Raw genomic sequence first — 23609 nt, forward strand, 5'->3', positions numbered from 1 at the left:
TCCTGGGGAATGTCTCTTTGTGTCCGCATGAATAGCTGAAAGTGACCCTCTGACCACAGTTCACCCATTAAACCAACACTAAACATCGCAGCTCAGTCCTTCCAGTATGTAACATGAAGGGTCAATCCTTTAGCGCTTTAGGAATGTAAGTTAGGCTACCATCTTTAATCCAAATGTCATTTTTCTTGACTTTCACTGACTAAAAAGCTGAATTTCCATGACCTATAATGAATACGAAAACAGCAGAATTCTGAGATTCTCCGATCTAAATTAAACACAAAATCAAGCAAACGGCGCAAAATTTAAGAGCTTCCAATTTCTATTCTTGAAGATTTCACACAGATTTTGGCCAGCCAGTACACTGTTTAAATTCCTGCTCTGCCATCTGCATAGTTTCATATCAAATATCATTATAATCACACATAGAAAGTGTTCGATACCTCAAGTTAGGGCTGAGCAATTTGACCTAAAATCTAAATTTCGATTAATTGAACATTTGAACTTACGATTAATGAATAATACTTTCATTTATTTAATTTTACCCTCTCTACACCATCCACACTTGTCGAAGCTACCAAGCTGACCAATCACAGAGCTTGGGCTATGTGTTTTTGTGACGTGTAGTTACAAAATTTCTGAGAGGTCAGCGTCAGCATCAGTCACGGTGAGGGGTATGCACCCATGTGATGCTTGCACCAGACCATATGCTGTGCTCGACGCAGAAGTGTAAACAGAGCGGGGTCACATGACTCTATATGTGGTAGTAGGATGGGTATCGTTAAGGTTTTAATGGTATTACTACTTTTATCGATACCACTTATCGGTTCTGTACTTTAACGGTTCTCTTATTGATACTTTTAGTAGAGTTTTTTTAATGAAAAAAAAAAAACTAATAGAACAGAATTAACGACATTTTATTTTATTATTATGTTTTTAGTGTAAAATAAATGAAACCAATAATTGTAAAACAAATATATCATATCATTCTATATACAGTTAAAGTCAGAATTATTAGACCCCCAGAATTATTAGCGCCCCTGTTTATTGTTTCCCCAATTTTTGTTTAATGGAGGGAAGATTGTTTCAGCACATTTCTAAGCATGATAGTTTTAAAAAACTTATTTCTAATAACTGGTTTATTTTCTCTTTGCCATGATGACAGTAAATAATATTTTACTTGATATTTTTCAAGACACTAATATTCAGCTTAATGTGACATTTAAAGGCTTAACTAGGTTATTAGGGTGAACAAGGCAGGTTAGGGTAATTAGGCAAGTTGTTGTATAACGACGGTTTGTTCTGAAGATTATCGAGAAAAAAAAATAAGCTTAAAGGGGCTAATAATTTTGTCCCAAAAATGGATTTTTAAAATTTAATAACTGCATTCATTCTAGCCGAAATAAAACACATAAGGCTTTCTCCAGAAGAAAAAATATTATCAGACATACTGTGAACATTTCCTGAATCTGTTAAACATCATTTGGGAAATATTTAAAAGAGAAAAAAATAATCAAAATGGGGCTAATAATTCTGACTTCAACTGTATATATATATATCTTTTTTTTTCAACTGCAGGGAGCACAATAAACCAAGAAAGATCCCACCTTCTGCCAGAAAAGGCAAACATGTTGATTTTTCTCCAGGAGAACAAAAGTCAAAACTGAAAAGTCATTTTCTTTCAAATCATTGTACATTATATATATATATATATAGAACCTGTGAACCGTAACTGAGACCGCCTGAAAGGTGGTCTGGCGTATGGTTCATTCAAACTCTGGTCCGGTTCACTTCTGGTTTGAATGAGTTCAGAAGGAGAAAAGACAGTGTGAACACAAACCAACCGATAAGGTAGCAATGGGGGCCAATCGAGTTTGTGTACGATCCAGGCAATTGAACCAAGTGTGAAACTGCCTTACGTTACATTGCTACTACATGCCAACTAATTCTCATTAGATAATCAGTAGACTGTTAGGTTGGGGTTAGTGTAAGTTGACATGTACTTGCAAAGTTTCTTATAGTCAGTTAAATGTCTGTTAAAGAAGCGGTATTAACAGATATTAAGCAGACAGTCTACAAAATGTGCAATAGGGACGTACAAAAAAATAATAAAACATTTAAGGTCGATGTTATTAGCCCCCTTAAGAATGATTGTTTATTATTATTATTTTTTCCGATTGGCTACAGAACCAATCACTTTTATCCATTCACTTGCTAGTAAACCTATTGACTTAGTCATTAAATGGCACTTTATACTGAAAACTAATATCTTGCTAAATAAGTTGCACTGTCACCATGGCAAAGACAAAATAACTGAGTTATTTGAAACAAGTCATTAAAATTATTAAGTTTAAAACTAATCTCTCAATTAATCAACACTTTTTTAAAGCCTTCACATTTCATAGGAGGCATAATAATATGAACTTTGACTGTATATACAGTATATTGTAGGAATCCATTAGTGCGCATGAAAAGTCTGACTGTACACAAATCTCTTCTTCACCCGTCTGCTGATAAAACTGTGACCACTGGTTGCATGTTTCCCTCTTATCACACTGTTTCCCATCCCTGAGCTAACCCAGCTGCACACCCGCTAGTTTGGATTTTGCACTTTGATGAAGGAGAAACATTGCAGAGATGTTTGAGGTTTCCAAAACATTTAAAGCGCCACAAAATGAGGTTCCAAAAAATCATGAACACAGCACTGCAAACAGTGTAACAGAGATTGCACAATACTGTAAAAACACAGAGCCACTGCTGACACTTCGATGCGAAGTCCGATTATTTAGAACAGGATAGTATCATAATGCTACAGGCTCTTGACTAGGCCTTACAAATCAATGATCTGGAACTAAAGAAGTACTGGAATATGAAGTAACATTGAACCTGGAAGACATACAGTAACAACATAGTTATGCCCTATATAAAAACAAAATGTCTCATTTGGATTATGGAAAGAAAAAGTAAATATTTAGATTCACATTTACATTTAGTCATTTAGCAGACGCTTTTATCCAAAGCGACTTACAAATGAGGACAAGGAAGTAATTTACACAACTGTAAGAGCAACAATAAAATAAGTGCTAAAGGCAAGTTTCAGGTTTGTAAAGTCTAAGAAGGAAAGTATTAGTAATTTTTTTTTTTTTTTTTGAGTACAGTTAGCGGTATATCCAGAGAGGCAATTGCAGATTAGCAAGTGAAGTGGAGACTAAATAGTTGAGTTTTTAGTCGTTTCTTGAAGACAGCGAGTGACTCTGGTGTTCTGATGCAGTTAGGGAGTTCATTCCACCAACTGGGCAGATTGATTGCGAGAGTTCGGGAAAGTGATTTCTTCCCTCTTTGGGATGGAACCACGAGGCGACGTTCATTCACAGAACGCAAGTTTCTGGAGGGCACATAGATCTGCAGAAGTGAGAGCAGATAAGAAGGAGCAAAGCCAGAAGTCGCTTTGTAGGCAAACATCAGAGCTTTGAATTTGATGCGAGCAGCAACTGGCAGCCAGTGCAAACGGATGAGCAGCGGAGTGAGATGTGCTCTTTTAGGTTCATTAAAGACCACTCGTGCTGCTGCGTTCTGGAGCAGCTGAAGACGCTTGAGTTAGCTGGAAGCCCTGCTAGTAGAGAGTTGCAGCAATCCAGTTTGGAGAGAACAAGAGCTTGAACAAGGAGTTGAGCTGCATGTTCAGATAAGAAGGGTCGGATCTTTCTGATGTTATAGAGTGCGAATCTGCACGATCGAGCAGTTCTAGAAATGTGGTCAGAGAAGTTTAGTTGATCATCAATCGTTACTCCAAGGCTTTTCACCATTTTGGATGCAGTAATGGTTGCCCCATCCATCTGGATTGAAAAGTTATGGTGTAGAGTCGGGTTGGCAGAAACTACAAGCATTTCCGTTTTCGCAAGGTTAAGCTGAAGATGATGATCTTTCATCCAGTGTGAAATGTCCAACAGGCAGGCTGAGATGTGAGCTGGAACCGAGGGATCATCAGGATGAAAAGAGAGGTATAGCTGGGTATCATCAGCATAGCAGTGGTAGGAGAATCCATGTTTCTGGATGACTGGTCCTAGAGATGTCATGTAGATAGAGAAGAGAAGTGGCCCAAGAACAGAGCCTTGAGGTAACCCAGTGTTTAGATGCTGTATGTTGGACACCTCTCCCCTCCAAGCCTGAATGACCTGTCAGAGAGGTAAGATCTGAACCATTGTATAACAGTGCTTGCAACAGTGCCCGCAACGCCCAGTGACTCAAGCGTAGATAGATTTAGTCAAGTAGTATATGCTCATTAGACGCTTTATTAGGTACACCTGTCCAACTGCTCGTTAACGCAAATTTCTAATCAGTCAATGACATGGCAGCAACTCAATGCATTTAGGCATGTAGACATGGTCAAGATGATCTGCTGCAGCTCAAACTGAGCATCAGAATGGGGAAGAAAGGGGAGTTACGTGACTTTGAACATGGCATGGTTGTTGGTGCGAGATGGGCTAGTCTGAGTATTTCAAAAACTGCTGATCTACTGGGATTTTCAAGCACAAGCATCTCTAGGGTTTACAGAGAATGGTCTGATTAAGAGACAATATGCAGTGAGTGTCAGTTCTGTGGGCGCAAATGCCTTGTTGATGTCAGAGGTCAGAGAAGAACGGCCGACTGCTTTGAGCTGATAGAAAATAAGCAGCCCCTGATTTGATTTAATTTTATTGACAATGATGTGTTGTATTTATTGTACTGTAAGTGTATATTGTATTTGTTAAAACTGTTAAATTTGTTACTTCCTGCCCAGGGACTACAGATGTAAATTAGCTGTATAGCTAACTCTGGCACAACATGTCATGTTGTACATTGTGCCTATATAAATAAGTAAAATAAAAAAATAAAAAAATAAAGGCAACAGTTACTCGATTGTTACAACTGAGGTATGCAGAAGAGCACACCGGGTGCCACTCCTGTCAGCTAAGAACAGGAAACTGAGGCTACAATTCACACAGGCTCACCAAAATTAGAAGATTGGAAAAATCTGCGACATTGCGATGGTCAGTATTTGGCATCAACAACATGAAAGCATGGATCCATCCTGCCTTGTATCAATGTTTCAGGCTGGTGGTGTAATGGTGTGGGGGATATTTTCTTGGCACACTTTTAGTTCATTAGTAGCAATTGAGCATCGTGTCAATGCCACAGCCTACCTGAGTAATGTTGCTGACCATGTCCATCCCTTTATGACCACCACAGTGTACCTATCTTCTGATGGTTACTCCAGCAGGATAACGCACCATGTCATAAAGCGCAAATTATCTGGGACTGGTTTCTTGAACATGACAATGAGTTCACTTTACTCAAATGGCCTCCACATTCACCAGAATTCAATCCAATAGAGCACCTTTGGAATGTTATGGAACAGGAGATTCGATTCATGGATGTGCAGCTGACAAATCTGCAGCAACTGTGCGATGCTATCACGTCAATATGGACCAAAATCTCTGAGGAATATTTCCAGTACCTTACTGAATCTATGCCATGAAGGATTAAGGCAGTTCTAAAGGCAAAAGGGGGTTTCAATCTGGTACTGGTACCTAATAAATTGGCTGTTGAGTGTATATTTAGTATATAAGTGAAAAATAAATTGTAAGCAACATCAGTAACATCAGTACGATTGCAGCATTCTCACCTGCCCAAACGAACCGCAACAAAAGGGGAAACTCTAGTGCGATTCAATCGAACTAAATAAGGCAGGTGTGAAAGCACCCTAAATCCTTGCTGAGAGAGTTTAAGAAACCACTACAATCAGTAAGCTGCGGAAGAAACTGGATAATAAATATAATGGTAATCTTCCTCCATGCTACATTAACTCCGGCTCTCTTATTTGTCCACTGTGTTTTTCAGAAAAAGAAAGAGTTTTGAGATACGTCAAGTCATCTTTCAAGCTGTATTGTCATTCCACTACATGTGTGGACATACAGTGGAACTATATGTCGTGCCACGCAGGACCACGCAGCTGCATAAATAAGCAAATATGAATATGAACACAACACTGGAGGTAAGAGCTGCTTTAAACCTATAAATAACTAACATACCGAAGCGGTAATCTAAATTCATGGTTGCAATTTGTCGGCCGCCATTATTTATCAGCCGATATTTTATGAATTTATAGCTTTTAGCATATTGGTAATAATATACAAACAAAGCTAATATCAAGGATGTATTAATTACATGGAGGAAGTGAGCTGCAAGACTTTCAAATAAGCCAACATGAAACTAATTTGATGGAGAAGATTTGGTACTAGGGATGTAACGGTATCAGAATTTCACGGTACGGTAATACCTCGGTATGAATGTCACGGTACGGTATTTATTGAATCATTTACAGGAAAAACAAAACTTATGAAAATACTCCAAAAAAGTGCCAAAAGTGTCAATGACATACAAATTAGTCATCTATCTGTAAGCTTTGAAACAGGAACTTCAATTTTAATAACAAAAAATGATTAAACCATGTAAAAAAATAAAGTTTCAATTTAGTATTGTTGAAAACTCATCACATTCAACATTTAATCACTCACTCACTCACTTAGATAGAGATGGGCTTTAAGGAAAATTATCATATAACTATAATCTGGTAAAAGCTGGTATCTCTGGGCATTTACAATGTCCCCTGCAACAGAAAAAAACCCTCTCCTTTGGGACTGAGGATTCTGGGACAGAGATATGACTTGGCCCAGGTTGACAGCAGTGGGTAACGTTGTGCATTGTCTTTCCCCCACTTGAGAGGACAAGCCATGAGTGAGATAGAGGGTCTCTTTGCGGTACAAGTCAATGTCTGCATCAATCTGAACAGTGTGCTGTGTTTTGCAGTCCCCATGACTGTTATTAGTCGTATTCCCCAACTTGCAGGCACGTGCACACATAGGGCTCAACCTGTGCAGTGCACATGCCCTTTTTAGTCTTGAATAGAAAGTGCCCTTCCAAAATGATCAAAAGTGCCCCCGCGACGTGACAGACCCTCCGTCCCGCCCTTCAGTAGGCGTGCGACAACACCGCTCTTGAGTATGCGCGCTCAACCCCCCTCTCTGCTTTACAGTACGCGCGCGACAACACCGCTATTCAGTACGCGCGCGGCGACAACATCCGCTTTAGGTTTCGATCATCTCCAGCTCTTTTTCATCCCCGCTACTAGAAGCACACTCCATTTCCGCATTACTGGATCTGTAGTGACAACAGACCGCAAAGGATGATGGTCACGCATGGGCTGATGGGAATTGTAGTTTCCGCTCGTTCGCCTGAGCAAATTTTCTCAGAAGACCTATAGTTTTACCGAGTCATGCGACTACGGTAATATCGAAAAAAAATTTATTGCGGTATGACGGTATTTACAATACCGTTACATCCCCATTTGGTACTGTATGCAATTGACCAATATCGATATCAGTATTGCCCAAAAGTTGTTGTTTTTTGCTAAAATAAGTGCATGGATCAGCCCAAAAATTCCTGGTGAATAGGCAGATCCCTAGTGAAAATCCCAATATATCCGAGCAGCTTCTGAAACGCTCAGATCTGCTTTTCTGGCACCAACAACCATGCCGCATATAAAGTCATTTGAATGAGCTGTCTTCCCCATCTGATGCCTGGATTCACTTCAAATCAAATCATCGAATCATTTTCACCATGTCTTTATGACTAATGCATCATGATTGGCTGATTAGATACAGTATTTGCATTAAGCGGAACATGTCTACTGAAGCCTCTAAAGTGATTGTTGAATGTATATTTTACTTATTTGTTCTGTTCAGTTCTGTTATGTATTCTGTTCTGTTCTATGTTCTGTTCTGTTATGTTCTATGTTATGTTATGTCATGTCAAGTAATGGATTGTTATGTTATGCTATGTTCTATGTTTTGTTCTATGTTCTGTGCTATGTTATGTTATTTTATCTTCTGATATGTTATGTGATTATGTTATATGTTCTGTTTTATGTTCTGTTCTGTGTTATATGTCATGCTATGATATGAATTGCTAAGTTATGTTATGTTCTGTTATGTAACATTATGTTCTGTTATATGTCATGTTATGTTGTTATGCTATGTTCTGTTATATGTTCTGTTCTGTTCTGTGATGTGATATTATGTTCTAATCTGTTCTATCATGTCATGTTGTTACGTTGGGTTATATTATATTACGTTACATTATATTATGTTATGTTATATGTTCTGTTCTTTGTCATGTTATATGTCATGCTGTTATGTTGTTATGTTGTTCTGTTCTGTTACATTACGTTATGTTATGTTGTTATATTACGTAACATTGCATTACGTTATGTTGTGTTGTTTGATTATGTTCTATTATGTTCCAATATATTATATTATATTATATTATATTATATTATTTTATATTATATTATATTATATTATATTATATTATATTATATTATATTATATTATATTATATTATATTATATTATATTATATTGTTTTATATATTATATTATATTATATTATATTGTTTTATATATTATATTATATTATATTATATTATATTATATTATTTTATATTATATTATATTAAGTTATATTATATTGTATTGTTTTATATTATATTATATTGTTTTATATAATATTATATTATATTAAGTTATATTATATTATATTATATTAAGTTATATTATATTATATTATATTATTTTATATTATATTATATTAAGTTATATTATATTATATTGTATTGTTTTATATTATATTATATTGTTTTATATAATATTATATTATATTATATTATATTATATTAAGTTATATTATATTATATTATATTATATTAAGTTATATTATATTATATTATATTAAGTTATATTATATTATATTATATTATATTATATTATATTAAGGTATATTATATTATATTATATTATATTATATTATATTATATTATATTATATTAAGTTATATTATATTATATTATATTATATTAAGTTATATTATATTATATTATATCATATTATATTATATTATATTAAGTTATATTATATTATATTATATTATATTATATTATATTGTATTAATTTATATTATATTATATTATATTATATTATATTATATTATATTATATTATATTATATTAAGTTATATTATATTATATTATATTATATTAAGTTATATTATATTATATTAAGTTATAATATATTATATTATATTAAGTTATATTATATTATATTATATTAAGTTATATTATATTATATTATATTAAGTTATATTATATTATATTATATTATGCTATATTATATTATATTATATTATATTATATTATATTATATTATATTATATTATATTATATTATATTATATTATATTATATTATATCAAGTTATATTATATTATATTAAGTTATATTATATTATATTATATTATATTATATTATATTAAGTTATATTATATTATATTATATTATATTATATTATATTATTTTATATTATATTATATTATATTATATTAAGTTATATTATATTATATTATATTATATTATATTATATTATATTATATTAAGTTATATTATATTATATTAAGTTATAATATATTATATTATATTAAGTTATATTATATTATATTATATTATATTATATTATATTATGCTATATTATATTATATTATATTATATCAAGTTATATTATATTATATTAAGTTATATTATATTATATTATATTATAGTATATTATATTAAGTTATATTATATTATATTATATTATATTATATTATATTATATTATATTATATTATATTATATTATATTATATTATAGTATATTATATTAAGTTATATTATATTATATTATATTATATTAAGTTATATTATATTATATTATATTATATTATATTATATTATATTATATTATATTATATTATATTATATTATATTATATTCAGTGACCCCTTTTCTTAAACCCTAGTGGTACTAATTTGTACTACAAATTGCTTCAGTCCAAATTATTTGGAAAACAATAAAATAAAATATACTGCTAGACTGTAAGGTAAACAATATTCCAAGATATTCTATTTTATTCTTTATAAAAGATTGCACAAAAGATAACAGACACATTCCAGTCAGTCACGTCTATAAAAAGGTAGCATTTTATCATTCCATGGGACTGATTAAATGGAGAACAAATTACATTTTAATCAGAAGGATCTGGAGACCAAATGGTATGATATGATAAGGAATATTAAAACCTGAAAATAATGTATTTTTGATAGCGCAACAGTCCATCCAATTATCTAGAAAGACTAAAGCATTTCATTTGAAAATGAGCCATGTTGCTTGCTGTTACATGTATTAAATTAAAAATAAAAATGAATTGACCTGCTGCTCGTATTTCTGCTGGAGCTCCTCCAACTGATGACGGAACTCCTTACACTGCTTTTCTCGTAGAGATTTAGAGCGAATCAGATCAGCCTCTACTTTCTCCATCTGGAAACAGAAAGCGATGTGGATTACAGTAGGAAGAAGACAGCAAGAATGGAAGGATTATACTATTTAAATTAATGGTATTTTATTGTCAACTACAATCTTTTTTTTTCATAACACACACACACCTATACTATAAAACAATAAGTAAATATGTCTGTACAACTACACTGAACACTTTACTTAACCTAAATCAAATTTAAGTTAGAAAGATTAGTTTTATGAGCAAAACTTGGCAAGTTCACCTAAATAAGCTTCTGCCAACTCTTTACTTTCAGCTGAGTTAATCTCAGACCTTGAAAAAATAAAGGTTGCAGCATTTCTGAGCCCAACAACAAAAATAATAGAACCAATAATAAAATGAATGTCATTACTATTAACAACAAAAAGGTATTAAACAACAACAACAAAAATGGACCATCAAAACAAATTTTAATCTAATATTTCCAAACTCGTTTAGGATTTCCCAAATTTGTCTCAAACGACCAAATAAGAGTGTATGTGGATATGAGATATAAATCATATAAAACAGGCATGTACTCAGTCAAGAACAAAAAACAAGGAAAACGAGACCTCACCCCCTTATTTATATATATATATATATATATATATATATATATATATATATATATATATATATATATATATATATATATATTCCATTATCACACAGTATGTTTTTCACTTGCTTTCTTTTGCTTACGGTTATTTTTGTTTTATATGGTTTAATTATCATTTTTACAACAACATTGCTTTAATATGAGATTAACTCTCCATTTATGTGTAGTTAACTGGTGATCTGAGAGACCTTTAGCGAGGACAGATTACTGTGAATATTTTTGATACATGACAATAATTATTTTTAAAAGTCAATTGCTTTTCTTTGGTTTTATAAAATAAATGTTTTGTTAAATAAAAAGTATAGTATACAGCTATATTTAGCTTGTTTGACACATTTAAAAACTGTGGCTAAGAAATAATTTTTGTTTGGTGACCCATTTGCTCCTACACGACACGCAAAACGTGAAATGAATGAGAAGGCATGTGGACATAAAGTCATATTTATGCATATAAAAACATTTTCCCAGCAACAAAATTGTGGCTAGTGAAAATGTATGTATGTATGTGTATGTATATATATATATATATATATATATATATATATATATATATATATATATATATATATATATATATATATATACACAGTATATATATATATATATATATATATATATATATATATATATATATATATATATATATATATATGTATATATATATATATACACACACATACATATATATATACATATATATATATATATACATATATATATATATATATATATATATATATATATATATATATATATATATACATATACATATATATATATATATATATATATATATATATATATATATATATATATATATATATATATATATATATATATATTTTTTTTTTTTTTTTTTTTTTTTTTTACTCTGCTTTAGGGTAATCTATATAGCAGGCCTTATAGCACAGCTAGTATATTTCATGAAATAGGTAGTACTTCTGAACAGGATACATGATCAGCATAATGGATTAAATTGTAGATCTTAGCTGCAGATGCGCTACATTTAGCGTGCTCAAGTCAAGGCCATGTCCCGTTAGAGAGGACTTTCCTTTCTGCGATGCCGTTACAAACAGATTAATGCAAATGGATGGCGTACAAAGAGAAAGAGAGGGGGTGGCAGGGAAAGAGTGAGGAGAGAAGACTTTGATGTGGGCTGAATCTTGGACAGATGATGATCGCTGGAGACACGGGGTGGAAAGAGAAAGGTGAATCAGAAAGAACATGAGCAGGATGTGGGCAGCAGATCAGAATCCAGCAAGAGCTCTAGGATCCCCAAACGCTCGCCCACAACTACATGACCATTAGCACGAACACACACACACAATGTACGATGTGTAACTTTTGAGGAACTGTGCTCACATTGTGCCCATTTGCTTCCTGTGGGATCTAAAGTCATTACAGATCACAAGCAAAAAGAAAAGTAAAAATAATAAAGTTCTGTATTCAAAACTGCCTTTATTATGGACAACTTTTAACTGTCAAGCTGTTCGACCGGCTATTTACACACTCCAGAAAAATTCAGTTGTTTCTTCAATCTTTGTTGCTTTTTGTTCTCACATGGTTCAGAGGTATAAATATAGTAAGAGAAAACTGCATTCTAAAACCAATATATATATTTGAGTTGATAGACTGCGTGCAACGTGTTTGATGAGCGAAAATGGATCCGTGGTTGAGAAGGGTGCGCGACTTATTTGAGGACAAGGAGGGAGACGCGCAATTTCCGGGAGACTATCACTCGTTTGCGGGCATTATAAGTTCTGTTATAAGAGACTCCTGGAACTTCCGGGACACTTGGGATGTCTGAATATAACGTTTAACAACTATAGTGAGACGCGATCCAGCGGTACAACCTTGATAAACTGTCCAACGTGCACTGCTCTCTGCCTGGAGCTCAGAGAAGCGCATGACAGTGTGTGTGTGTGTGTTTATATGTGTGTGTGTGTGTGTGTGTGGTCACGCGATGTGCGTTTTCAGCGGATGAAAAGCTGTTCAGAAACGGTTGAAAGTTCGGGTAAAACGGTGTGAATGTGGATTATTTTCGTTCTAACATGCCATTTTACCACTAAGACGTATTAGTGTAAACGGAGCCGATTGTGTATTTTTCGCAAGCAGGTTTGCGACGGGGGTGGGGCGGAGGATCGGCCATGCCGGCTCATCATCGTGTTGTCTATTGGCCATCAGCGATGGAATTGTCTATCGGCCCAACCCTAGTGTGTGTGTGTATATATATACAGTTGAAGTCAGAATTATTAGCCCCCCTGAATTATTAGCACCCCTGTTTATTTTTTTCCCTAATTTCTGTTCTGTTCTGGGAAGATTGTTTCAGCACATTTCTAAGCTTAATAGTTTTAACAACTCATTTCTAAAAACTGATTTATTTTATCTTTTCCATGATGACAGTAAATAATATTTTACTAGATATTTTTCAAGACACTTCTATACAGCTTAAAGTGACATTAAAAGGCTTAACTAGGTTAATAAGGGTAACTACATAGGTTAGGGTAATTAGTCGAGCTATTGTATATCGATGTTTTGTTCTGTAGATTATCGAATAAAAATTAGCTTAAAGGGGCTAATAATTTTGTCCCAAAAATAGTTTTTAAAAAATTAATAACTGCTTTTATTCTAGCCGAAATAAAACAAATAAGACTTTCTCCAGAAGAAAAAATATTATCAGACACACTGTGAAAATTTCATTGATCTGTTAAAAATCATTTGGGAAATATTTAAAAAAGAAAATAAAAATCACAAGGGGGCTAATAATTCTGACTTCAACTGTATATATATATATATATATATATATATATATATATATATATATATATATATATATATATATATATATATATATGCAAATGGATGGCGTACATTTAGATAAAAACGTTTATCAAAGATTAATCATTGAGCCAGGAAAAAAAAGAATTAATTAATTAATAATCAAATAAATAAACAAATAAACAAACTCACATTAATCAAACTAGTAGCCACAAAAATTGGCTTTATTCAACAGATTGCAGATCCTTCTCAAAAAAATAAATAGAATAAAAATAAAACAAACAATAAGAAAAACAAGTTCCAATGATAGCGTAAGACAACGTAACGCACAACTGCTCACTTTGTTTACTTTTCAAAAAAGTGGCTTGCTTTTGCTTTAGCAAACAAACAACCAAACAACAGCACCTTTCACCCAAATTGGGTGTAGTTAAAAATGCTAGCTGTAATGGAGTTTTGGACAGAAAACTGATGACACCACATGGGTTCAACCCTTGCAACTCATGTTTCTTATTTAAAGATCTGAGATGCCAAAATGCTTCTATGGTAACTTGTGACTGTGTCAGCTGTGAGTCCAATTCTGAACATGCAAATACATTTTTGTAAACGATTTAATTCTGTGTTAATAATAAATGCACAATAATTAAAACTGTAAAACTTCACAGAGTGCATGATGCCATTGTCGGATTCACAGAACACGATAACAAAATAAAATGGGAGTGCTAGCATTAGCTTTGCACATGTCTGATTGTGAGCAAATAAATCAGCTGGCAAACACTGTAGAGGTTTAAAAAAACAACATTTAATTGAAATAATATAGAGCAGGAATGTCTAAACTCGGGCCCTGGAGGGCTGGTGTCCTGCAGATTTTAGGTCTAACTTGCCTCAACACACCTGCATGGATGTTTCTAGAAAGCCTAGTAAGAGCTTGATTAGCTAGCCCAGGTGTGTCTGATTGGGGTTGGAACTAAACTATGCAGGACACCGGCCCTCCAGGACCGAGTGTGGACACCCCTGATATAGAGGATACTGACCAGTCTAACACTGCGGCTGTGTCCAAAAATCACATACTATAAAAATTATGTTTACTAAATGTTTAAACTTATTTAAAATTACAATAAACAAAAAAAATATACGTTGAGCTTACACATTGTGCTTCGTAGTGAACAGTGTTGTTTTAAATCTTAATGCTTTTTTTATTACTAAATTACTAAGTTTTATATTTATCATAAGTGTATTTTACATTAAATCATACAGTGCATCCGGACAGCATTCATAGCGCTTAACTTTTTCAAGATTTTTTTTTAATGTTACAGCCTTATTCCAAAATTGATTGAATTCATTTTTTATTTCCTCTAAATTCTACACAAAATACCCCATAATGTCAATGTGAAAAATGTGGAAATAAAAACAGGCACCACTCATCACCAGACTAAAACCAATCCCTAAAGTAAAGCATGGTGGCGGCAGGATGTTTTTCAGCAGCAGGAACTGGAAGACTAGTCAGGATAGAGGGAAAGATGAATGCAGCAATGTACAGGGACATCCTGAGTGAAAACCTGCTTCTGAGTGCTCTTGACCCCTAGAATGGGGCAACGGTTCATCTTCCAGCAGGACATTGACCCAAAAAACACAGCCAAAATATCAATGGAGTGGCTTCACAACTACTCGGTGAATGTCCTTGAGTGGCCCAGCCAGTGCCCAGACCTAAATCCTATTGGAGAGATTTGAAAATGGTTGTAAACCATCACTTGCCATCCAAGCTGAAAGAGCTTGAGAGGTTCTGCAAAGAGGAATGAGCAAAAATTCTCAAAGACAAATGTGCTAAGCTTGTGGCGTCATATTCAAAAAGACTTGAGGCTGTAACTGCTGCCAAAGGTGCATCAACAAAGTATTGAGCAAAGGCTGTTGTTATGATTTATGTTTTCTTGCTGTCTTTTTTTTTTCTTTCTGTCCTCTCCTTTTGCTCAGCCCTTAGATTTCTTATTGGTTTACCATTCTGTCCATCATCATTACGACATTTTCGGTTTCGCCAATCCCAGGATAGCCGCAAAGATTTAAAGCCCCGACAGACCAGTGTGACCATTTGTGCTTCACGCAATTTGTTTGTGCTATGCTTCGTCTATTCAGTGATTTATCTCAGTTTATTATTTATTATTATTAGCATTAATTATTTAAAGACAATACCAGCGAGACACAGAGCAACAGTCCGGCGCATGGTCTAAAGAGCTCTTAAGTTGAATGGTATTTCATCAAAAGCATAAAAATACATTGACCTATCTCAAGCACATCACTTATATACTTTGGACGGACGGACGGACGGACGGACGGACGGACGGACGGACGGACGGACGGACGGACAGACAGACAGACAGACAGACAGACAGACAGACAGACAGACAGACAGATAGATAGATAGATAGATAGATAGATAGATAGATAGATAGATAGATTCATTGCCCTTCAGCTTAGACCCTTTATTCATCAGAGACCACTGTGCTACCGTGTCACCCACAACAGCAGTTAATTATAATAGCATTAAACGATAACATAATTTAATTCATGCAAAATAAATATAAATAATGACCAATTAAAATGAGCCAAAACATTTTTCCCAACTTTGGATAATAATTTTGAAAGATTAAAAATTGCTAAAATCAAACTTGCGAGCCAGGAAAAAAAATATGAATGAATGAATTAATAATCAAATAAATAAACAAATAAACAAACTCACATTAATCAAACTAGTAGCCACCAAAATTGGCTTTATTCAACAGATTGCAGATCCTTCTCAAAAAAATAAATAGAATAAAAATGAAACAAACAAAACAAAAACAAGTCCCAATGATAACGTAAGATACCGTAACGCACAACTGCTCACTTCATTTACTTTTCAAAAAATGGCTTGCTGAATGATGCACCAGTGATTTATCTCAGTTTACTGTGGTAATTTGAGTTTGCTTGTTGACCTTTGTTGGCTTTAAGTAACATAATGTGATGGTTGTGTGATTCTAAACTAAGCTTTGACGGACTTTACTCAATTTGTTTTAGTTTAGATTGATATTTTGTTATATTAGTTAAAGCGTTTTGTCATCTGTGTGCTTTGAGTTTTGTAGTTTCATAAGTTTAGTTCGGGTGTCGTATACAATGAAGATCTCGGTTTTTATTTGTGTTTCTTTTTGACGCCTAGTTTAGACTTTAGATTTAAGGATTGTTTTGTTTTGTTAATTTCTTTGATTTGGCTAACGCTCGTTGTTTTTGTTTAAAGATAATAATTGTAAATGTTTATTTCTTTTTTTTCCCATTTATTATTGTTACATATTGTTTCAACCATTGAGTAAAAAGCTTAAATTAGAGAATTGATTCTTGCCTCATCCTTGATCTGTCGCACACATTAAATTTATTAATTTAAAAATTAATAAATTTGCAAAAATTTCAAAAAACTCTTTTTTCACATTGTCATTATGGGGTATTGTGTGGAGAATGTTGAGGAAATAAATGAATCTAATCCATTTTGGTATAAGGCTGTAACATAACAAAATGTGGAAAAAGTGAAGCGCTATGAATGCTGTCCGGATGCACTGTAAGGGTGCTTTCACATCTGTAGTCCATTTCATTTGGTCCGGACCAAGGGTAATAAATGATACATTGTTGCATTTTCTGCCGTCTTTGGGTCGTTTTCACACCACACTGCTGGCTTTGGTCCGAACCAGTTGAAACAAACTAAAATGCAGTCATCTGACAGAATCCACATCTCTCATTGGCCAGATGTTGTTGAACATATTTCCTAAACTGCTTATTGATTGGATAGAATTCACATGTGGGAAAATGCCAACGAACTCCCGCAAGTAAACAAAACCGGAAGACACAAAATGTCGTTTTTACTCTGGAGGGACGACTGCGCTGACTGATTGCATGCTTTAGACAAACTATACATTTCGAGAATGAAGCGCGGCCGCGGCTGGAAAACAGTGTTTAATGCATCCCTCGTCACTTCAGGAGGCGTGAATTAATTTAGCCTGTTTTAGTACTGATCGTATTCTCACAGTTCATTTGAAAGCGTACCAAGACCACCTCTTCAAGTAGGTCTTGGTACACTTATTTTGCCCGCTTTTGGTGCGCACTCTAGAACGATTGCTGCATTCTTACCTGCCCAAAAGGGAAAACGAACTCTAGTGCGAATCAAACTAAATAAGGCAGGTATAAAAGCACCCTAAGGGTGCTTTCACATCTGTAGTTTGCTTCATTTTCTGCTGTCTTTGGGTTGTTTTCACACCACACTGCTGGCTTTGTTCCGAACCAGTTGAAACGAACCAAAATGCAGTCATCTGACAAAATCCACATCTCTCATTGGCCAGATGTTGTTGAACATATTTCCTAAACTGCTTATTGATTGGTTAGAATTCACGTGCAGGAAAATGCCAATGAACTCCCGAAAGTAAACAAAACAAAATTTCATTTTTACTCTGGAGGGACGACTGCGCTGATGGACTGTATGTCTGCTTTAGACAAACTAACGTTATACATTTTGAGAATGAAGCGCAGCTGCGGCTGGAAAACAGTGTTTAATGCATCCCTCGTCACTTCAGGAGGAGGCGTGAATTCATTTAGCTAAACTGCGACATGGTCATCTTGCGGAAACATTACCAACGATTCATCAAGTAATGTTTTCCCCTCTCTCTCTCTGTTGGCAAAGCGCTGTCAACAAATATTTTTCCTCCATATCCCATAATGCACAGTGCATCGGCTTACGGCAGCTGGATTAGTCCTAAAGTCGCAGTACTTTTTGCGGTTGGATCTGTTTTAGTACGAATCATATTCTCACCACAAACGAACCGCTCCAGGGTTCGTTTGAAAGCGTACCGAGACCACCTCTTCAAGCAGGTCTCGGTACGCTTATTTGGCCCGCCTTTGGTGCGCACTCGAGAACGATTGCTGCGTTCTCACCTCCCAAAAGAAAAACTACGAACTCTAGTGCGATTCAATCAAACTAAATAAGGTAGGTGTGAAAGCACCCTAAGTGTAGTGTTTTAATGGTTTTGTTAGAATAACCCACATACAATCATAAATAATCAATATAGGGCTGCGTTGCTGAAAGCATCAGTGGAAAACTGGACCACAGACCATTGATAGATTATGATTCAGTTGTATTTATTTATCTTAATATGTTTACTTTATAATAACGTGCACTTGCATTCTTAAGAATGTAAACCAAGTCAAGTCATTAAGTTTTGAATGATGCTCCGGATGACATTTTTTAGTGAAATGGAAATATATAAATGTAAATAAGAGGCTAGGTAACAATAGCATGAACGTGTGGTTGCGCACACATTGGATGCAGGTGTTGCAGCGAATCGTTTGGCGCCGCTGAGCATCTGTGTGCAGGATGTGATGTTTTTTGGGGGGGGGGGGCTGCAGTTGTTATGATGGAAAATGGTGAATGTACAAACAGTCATACGCCATACATGTTGGGATGAGTAACTATTTCTGATGACTAACAGTGAGATCTGCTTGCCAATCTATTTCCAAGAAAAAAAAGAAGCTATACGCCAGCGTATGAAGGCTGATGAAGATGCTTTTTATTTTAGTCAGAGATCGAAATGGAGTGTAAGCCAGATTGAACCTGCTGTTCCCGCACAAGCACCACGGCCCCTTGTTTTGAAGCACATGTGCTAACTATTAGGTCATGCTGGATCCTTTTATTGCCGTGAATTGTCGTCTGAGGGATGCTCACTGCCCATATGTGGGAATGCTGTGATATCCTGCGAGACCGAATGAGGGAATGTGATTTATGGTCCAGTCTGCAGTACTGATCACTTGCTGTCTGGATTCTCTGGAACAATCCGCAGCCCTAATTCAGCCTGAATGCAACTACACTGTGATATCAGTGAAAGAATGTCTCACACAGTCAGACTTTTATCAGCTTAAAGTCTGCTCCTCTGAACGGTTTCTCAAACTACAATCATTATTAACCTCTATGTTTGTGTACTAATAAAAATTTTGCATATCAAAACAGGAATGCATAAAGATTGTGTCCTTAACTACTATGTACTTGCATCAACAAAATAAATACAATGTACTTACTGTGTTTATAATGTATTTGAGAACACTTGTGGTGCTTTTGAGTTGGGATAGAGGTTGGGTTATGGACAGGTTTGGTGGTATGGGTAGGTTTAAGGGTGAGTTAAAGTGTAAGGGATGGTCAACAGTGTATTTACAAATGTAATTACAAAAGTTAATTACAGATGCAATTAAATACATGTAGTTAATCAAGCATAAGTACACAGTAAATATATGTATTTACACAATAAGTACATTGTAAAAAAACTATTAATTCCTGTGTAAGTACATATTAGTTGAGGCCACACTATAAAGTGGGACCGAATAATAACCCAGGCATACAGTATGCAAATAAAACCCTGGCAATGAATACATTGATCACTCGTTTTCAAAGTTCTTACACCTTATCCAGCATCAAATTCCAGCACTTTTCAAGCACTTTCAAGGTGCAGTTTTACACTTTACCAGCACCTAACAACCACTGTAAATCACATTTATAAATGCTGTATGTACTTTTTCAGGTTTAAGTCTATTTAATTATTAAGTCTATTTTTATATAACTATTTTATTATTTATTTTAAGTGCTATTTTAACACAATATGACCTTTTAACTTAAATTTTTTAACACTTTGGAGCATAGATTTATTGGGATAGTTCACCCAAAACAGTTTTTGGATGAAGTATATTTGGTCCCACTTTATATTAAGTGTCCTTAACTACTATGTACTTACATCAAAAAATAAAATACAATGTACTTACTGTGTTCATAATGTATTTGAGAACACTTGTGGTTCTTTTGAGTTGGGATAGAGGTTGGGTTATGGACAGGTTTGGTGGTGTGGGTAGGTTTAAGGGTGGGTTAAGGTGTAAGGGATGGTCAACAGTGTATTTACAAATGTAATTACAAAAGTTAATTACAGATGTAATTACATACATGTATTTAATCAAGCATAAGTACACAGTAAATACATGTATTTACACAATAAGTACATTGTAACAAACTATTAATTCCTATGCAAGTACATATTAGTTAAGGCCACTTAATATAAAGTGGGACCGTATATTTTTAAGTTTTGGCCTCTTTCTTACAGTCAGATCGTGTTTGGGTGTAGTACCAAACCTTTAATGACCAGTCGTTCATAATATTTCATGTGCCTTGCTATTCAAAATTCATGTAACAAATTAAATCATTATGGGTCCGAGCCATTCACTATGAAGCCTGAGGTATGGAGCTTGCAGGTAACAGCGTTTACCACAAATTTTAATCACAAGATGTTCTATTTATTCATTCATTCATTTTCTTGTCGGCTTAGTCCGTTTATTAATCCGTGGTCGCCACAGCGGAATGAACCACCAACTTATCCAGCAAGTTTTTACGCAGCGGATGCCCTTCCAGCCGCAACCCATCTCTGGGAAACATCCACACACACATTCACACACACACTCATACACTATGGACAATTTAGCCTACCCAATTCACCTGTACCGCCTGTCTTTGGACTGTGGGGGAAAACCGGAGCACCTGGAGGAAACCCACACGAAGGCAGGGAGAACATGTAAACTCCACAAAGAAACGCCAACTAAGCCGAGGTTCGAACCGGCGACCCAGCGACCTTCTTGCTGTGAGGCGACAGCACTACCTACTGCGCCACTGAACCTCGCCATGTTCTATTTAATCCTTCATTTAATCGGCACAATGTTGTCAGTCGTGCAACTGCAGCGCATTCAACATTGCAAAAGTGCTGGCATTCACTAAGATTAAGCTAATATTGCAGCATACGAAAAGACCGTAACTGCTATTAAGATAATGTATGCAAATATGTCAACTGTTTTTAAGTATTTCTTAGCGCTGCGTTTGCATTTCTAAACCCTGCATTTGTGTGAGTGCATAAAATTGTTGCCGTGTGATCAGTTTTGATTGCAAAATGTTCACCGCATATGCGTTTTTAGGAGACTTTCATATAGAATGAGTAATTACACCTAAAATATATATATTTTGAGCTTGTATAGATAAGATTTCTGACACATATGCAACTAAAACTGTCGCAATTTCGAGCCCTGCACTTTCAAATTCAAGCAGGTTCAAGCGCTTTGTCCAAAATCCAAGCACTTTCCTAACATTGAAAACACTATATTAAAAAATCAAGCATTTTTCCAGGATTTCCAGCAACCGTACGAACCCTGCATTTTGCTAGAATACAACTAAATGTTAGTAAATATTAACACATTTAATTGACTGTATAATTAGTATTTTTTAACTACAACCAAAAAAAATAACATTTAATTTTGCCAAACTAAAACCTAAAAATTACGGTATCATTTAATCGGTAACACTTTACAATAAGGTTCATTAGTTAATGCATTTACTAACATGAACTAATCATAGCCAACACGTGTACAGCATTTATTAATCATAGTTGAACATTTACTAGTGCATTATTAACATCCAAGTACATGCTTGTTAACATTAGTTTATGCACCATGAGTTAACATGAACTAACAATTGTCACGTTAGGCGTGATCAAAACAATAACAAAAACGGGAACAAAAGATAGCGGATTCAAGTGCAAATTTTAATATATTAAAGTGCAAAAACAGTGAACAAAAATCCAAAATATCAAATTGCAAAGTAACAAATAAACAACAAAACAAGAAACTAAGACAGATAAACATGAACTAAACTAGAGCAAGATACGAGGCAAGATCAGGAACAACAACTAGGAAAAACAGACTTACTGGTTACAAGAAAGACAAACGACGCGATGACAAACTGTGGTCGAATGACTGAATATATAGTCCTGGTTATCACGGAGAATGGAGACAGCTGTGGTTGTAATCAATGTAAATGACAGACCGGGTGTGTGCGCGAAAGAATGTATGGAAATGTAGTCTTTATGGACGCTGTAGTTTCACTCATTGTCCATTGAACTACAGCGCCCTCAGGTGGTCACTGACAGATGTGACAACAATGAACAACTGTATATTCATTAACTTACGTTTATTAACATGAACAAATACAGTAGTAAATGTATTGTTCATTGTTTGTTCATGTTAGTAAATGCATTAATTAACATAAACTAATAAACCTTATTGTAAAGTGTGACCATTTAATCCAGGGGTCACCAATCTCGGTCCTGGAGGGCCGGTGTCCCTTCAGGGTTTAGCTCCAACTTGCCTCAACACACCTGCCTGGGTGTTTCAAGTATACCAAGTAAGACCTTGATTAGCTTGTTCAGGTGTGTTTGATTAGGGTTGAAGCTAAAATCTGCAGGACACCGGCCCTCCAGGAACAAGTTTGGTGACCTCTGATTTAATCAATTAAATAAATACAGTAACAGATCATTCATAATCAACACTCAAAATGCACTTCAATTACTCCAATGAATATCCATTAAAGCTGTAAAAAATATATTATGAATGTTTTTAAGAACATTTTAATGAGTTTCTAGCTAAATAAGGGTGCTTTCACGCCTGCCTTAGTTTAGTTTAGAATCACAATTAGTTTAGTGCGGCAGGTCTGTGGGCGCAAATGCCTTGTTGATGCCATAGGAGGATGGCCAGACTGGTTGGAGCTGATAGAAAGACAACAGTAACTCAAATAACTACTCGGTTCAACCGGGGTCTGCAGAAGAGCATCTCTGAACCACAACAAGTCGAACTTCGAGGCGGATGGGCAGGCCCGGATTGGCTAATCGGGAGGACCGGGAGAATTCCCGG

General features: G+C 34.5%; 1 protein-coding gene across 10 annotated transcripts in view; it reads right to left on the bottom strand.

Moving 5' to 3' along the window:
* The window catches only part of cep112 (centrosomal protein 112), a 349442-nt gene that overhangs the window by 156882 nt on the left and 168951 nt on the right, over window positions 1-23609 (bottom strand). For 6 of the 10 annotated variants that reach the window (XR_012400500.1, XR_012400482.1, NM_001327791.1 and 3 more), the window contains exon 19: window positions 10333-10440. The exons of the other annotated variants lie outside the window; for them this stretch is intronic. Coding sequence is in view for 4 of the 6 variants with exons in the window: in NM_001327791.1 (NP_001314720.1) it covers window positions 10333-10440 (108 nt within the window). In the remaining 2 variants the exon portion in view is untranslated. The remainder of the gene's footprint in view (window positions 1-10332; window positions 10441-23609) is intronic. 10 annotated transcript variants of the gene reach the window in all.

The sequence above is a fragment of the Danio rerio genome, chromosome 3, assembly GCF_049306965.1.
Source record: "Danio rerio strain Tuebingen ecotype United States chromosome 3, GRCz12tu, whole genome shotgun sequence".
NCBI lineage: Eukaryota > Metazoa > Chordata > Actinopteri > Cypriniformes > Danionidae > Danio > Danio rerio.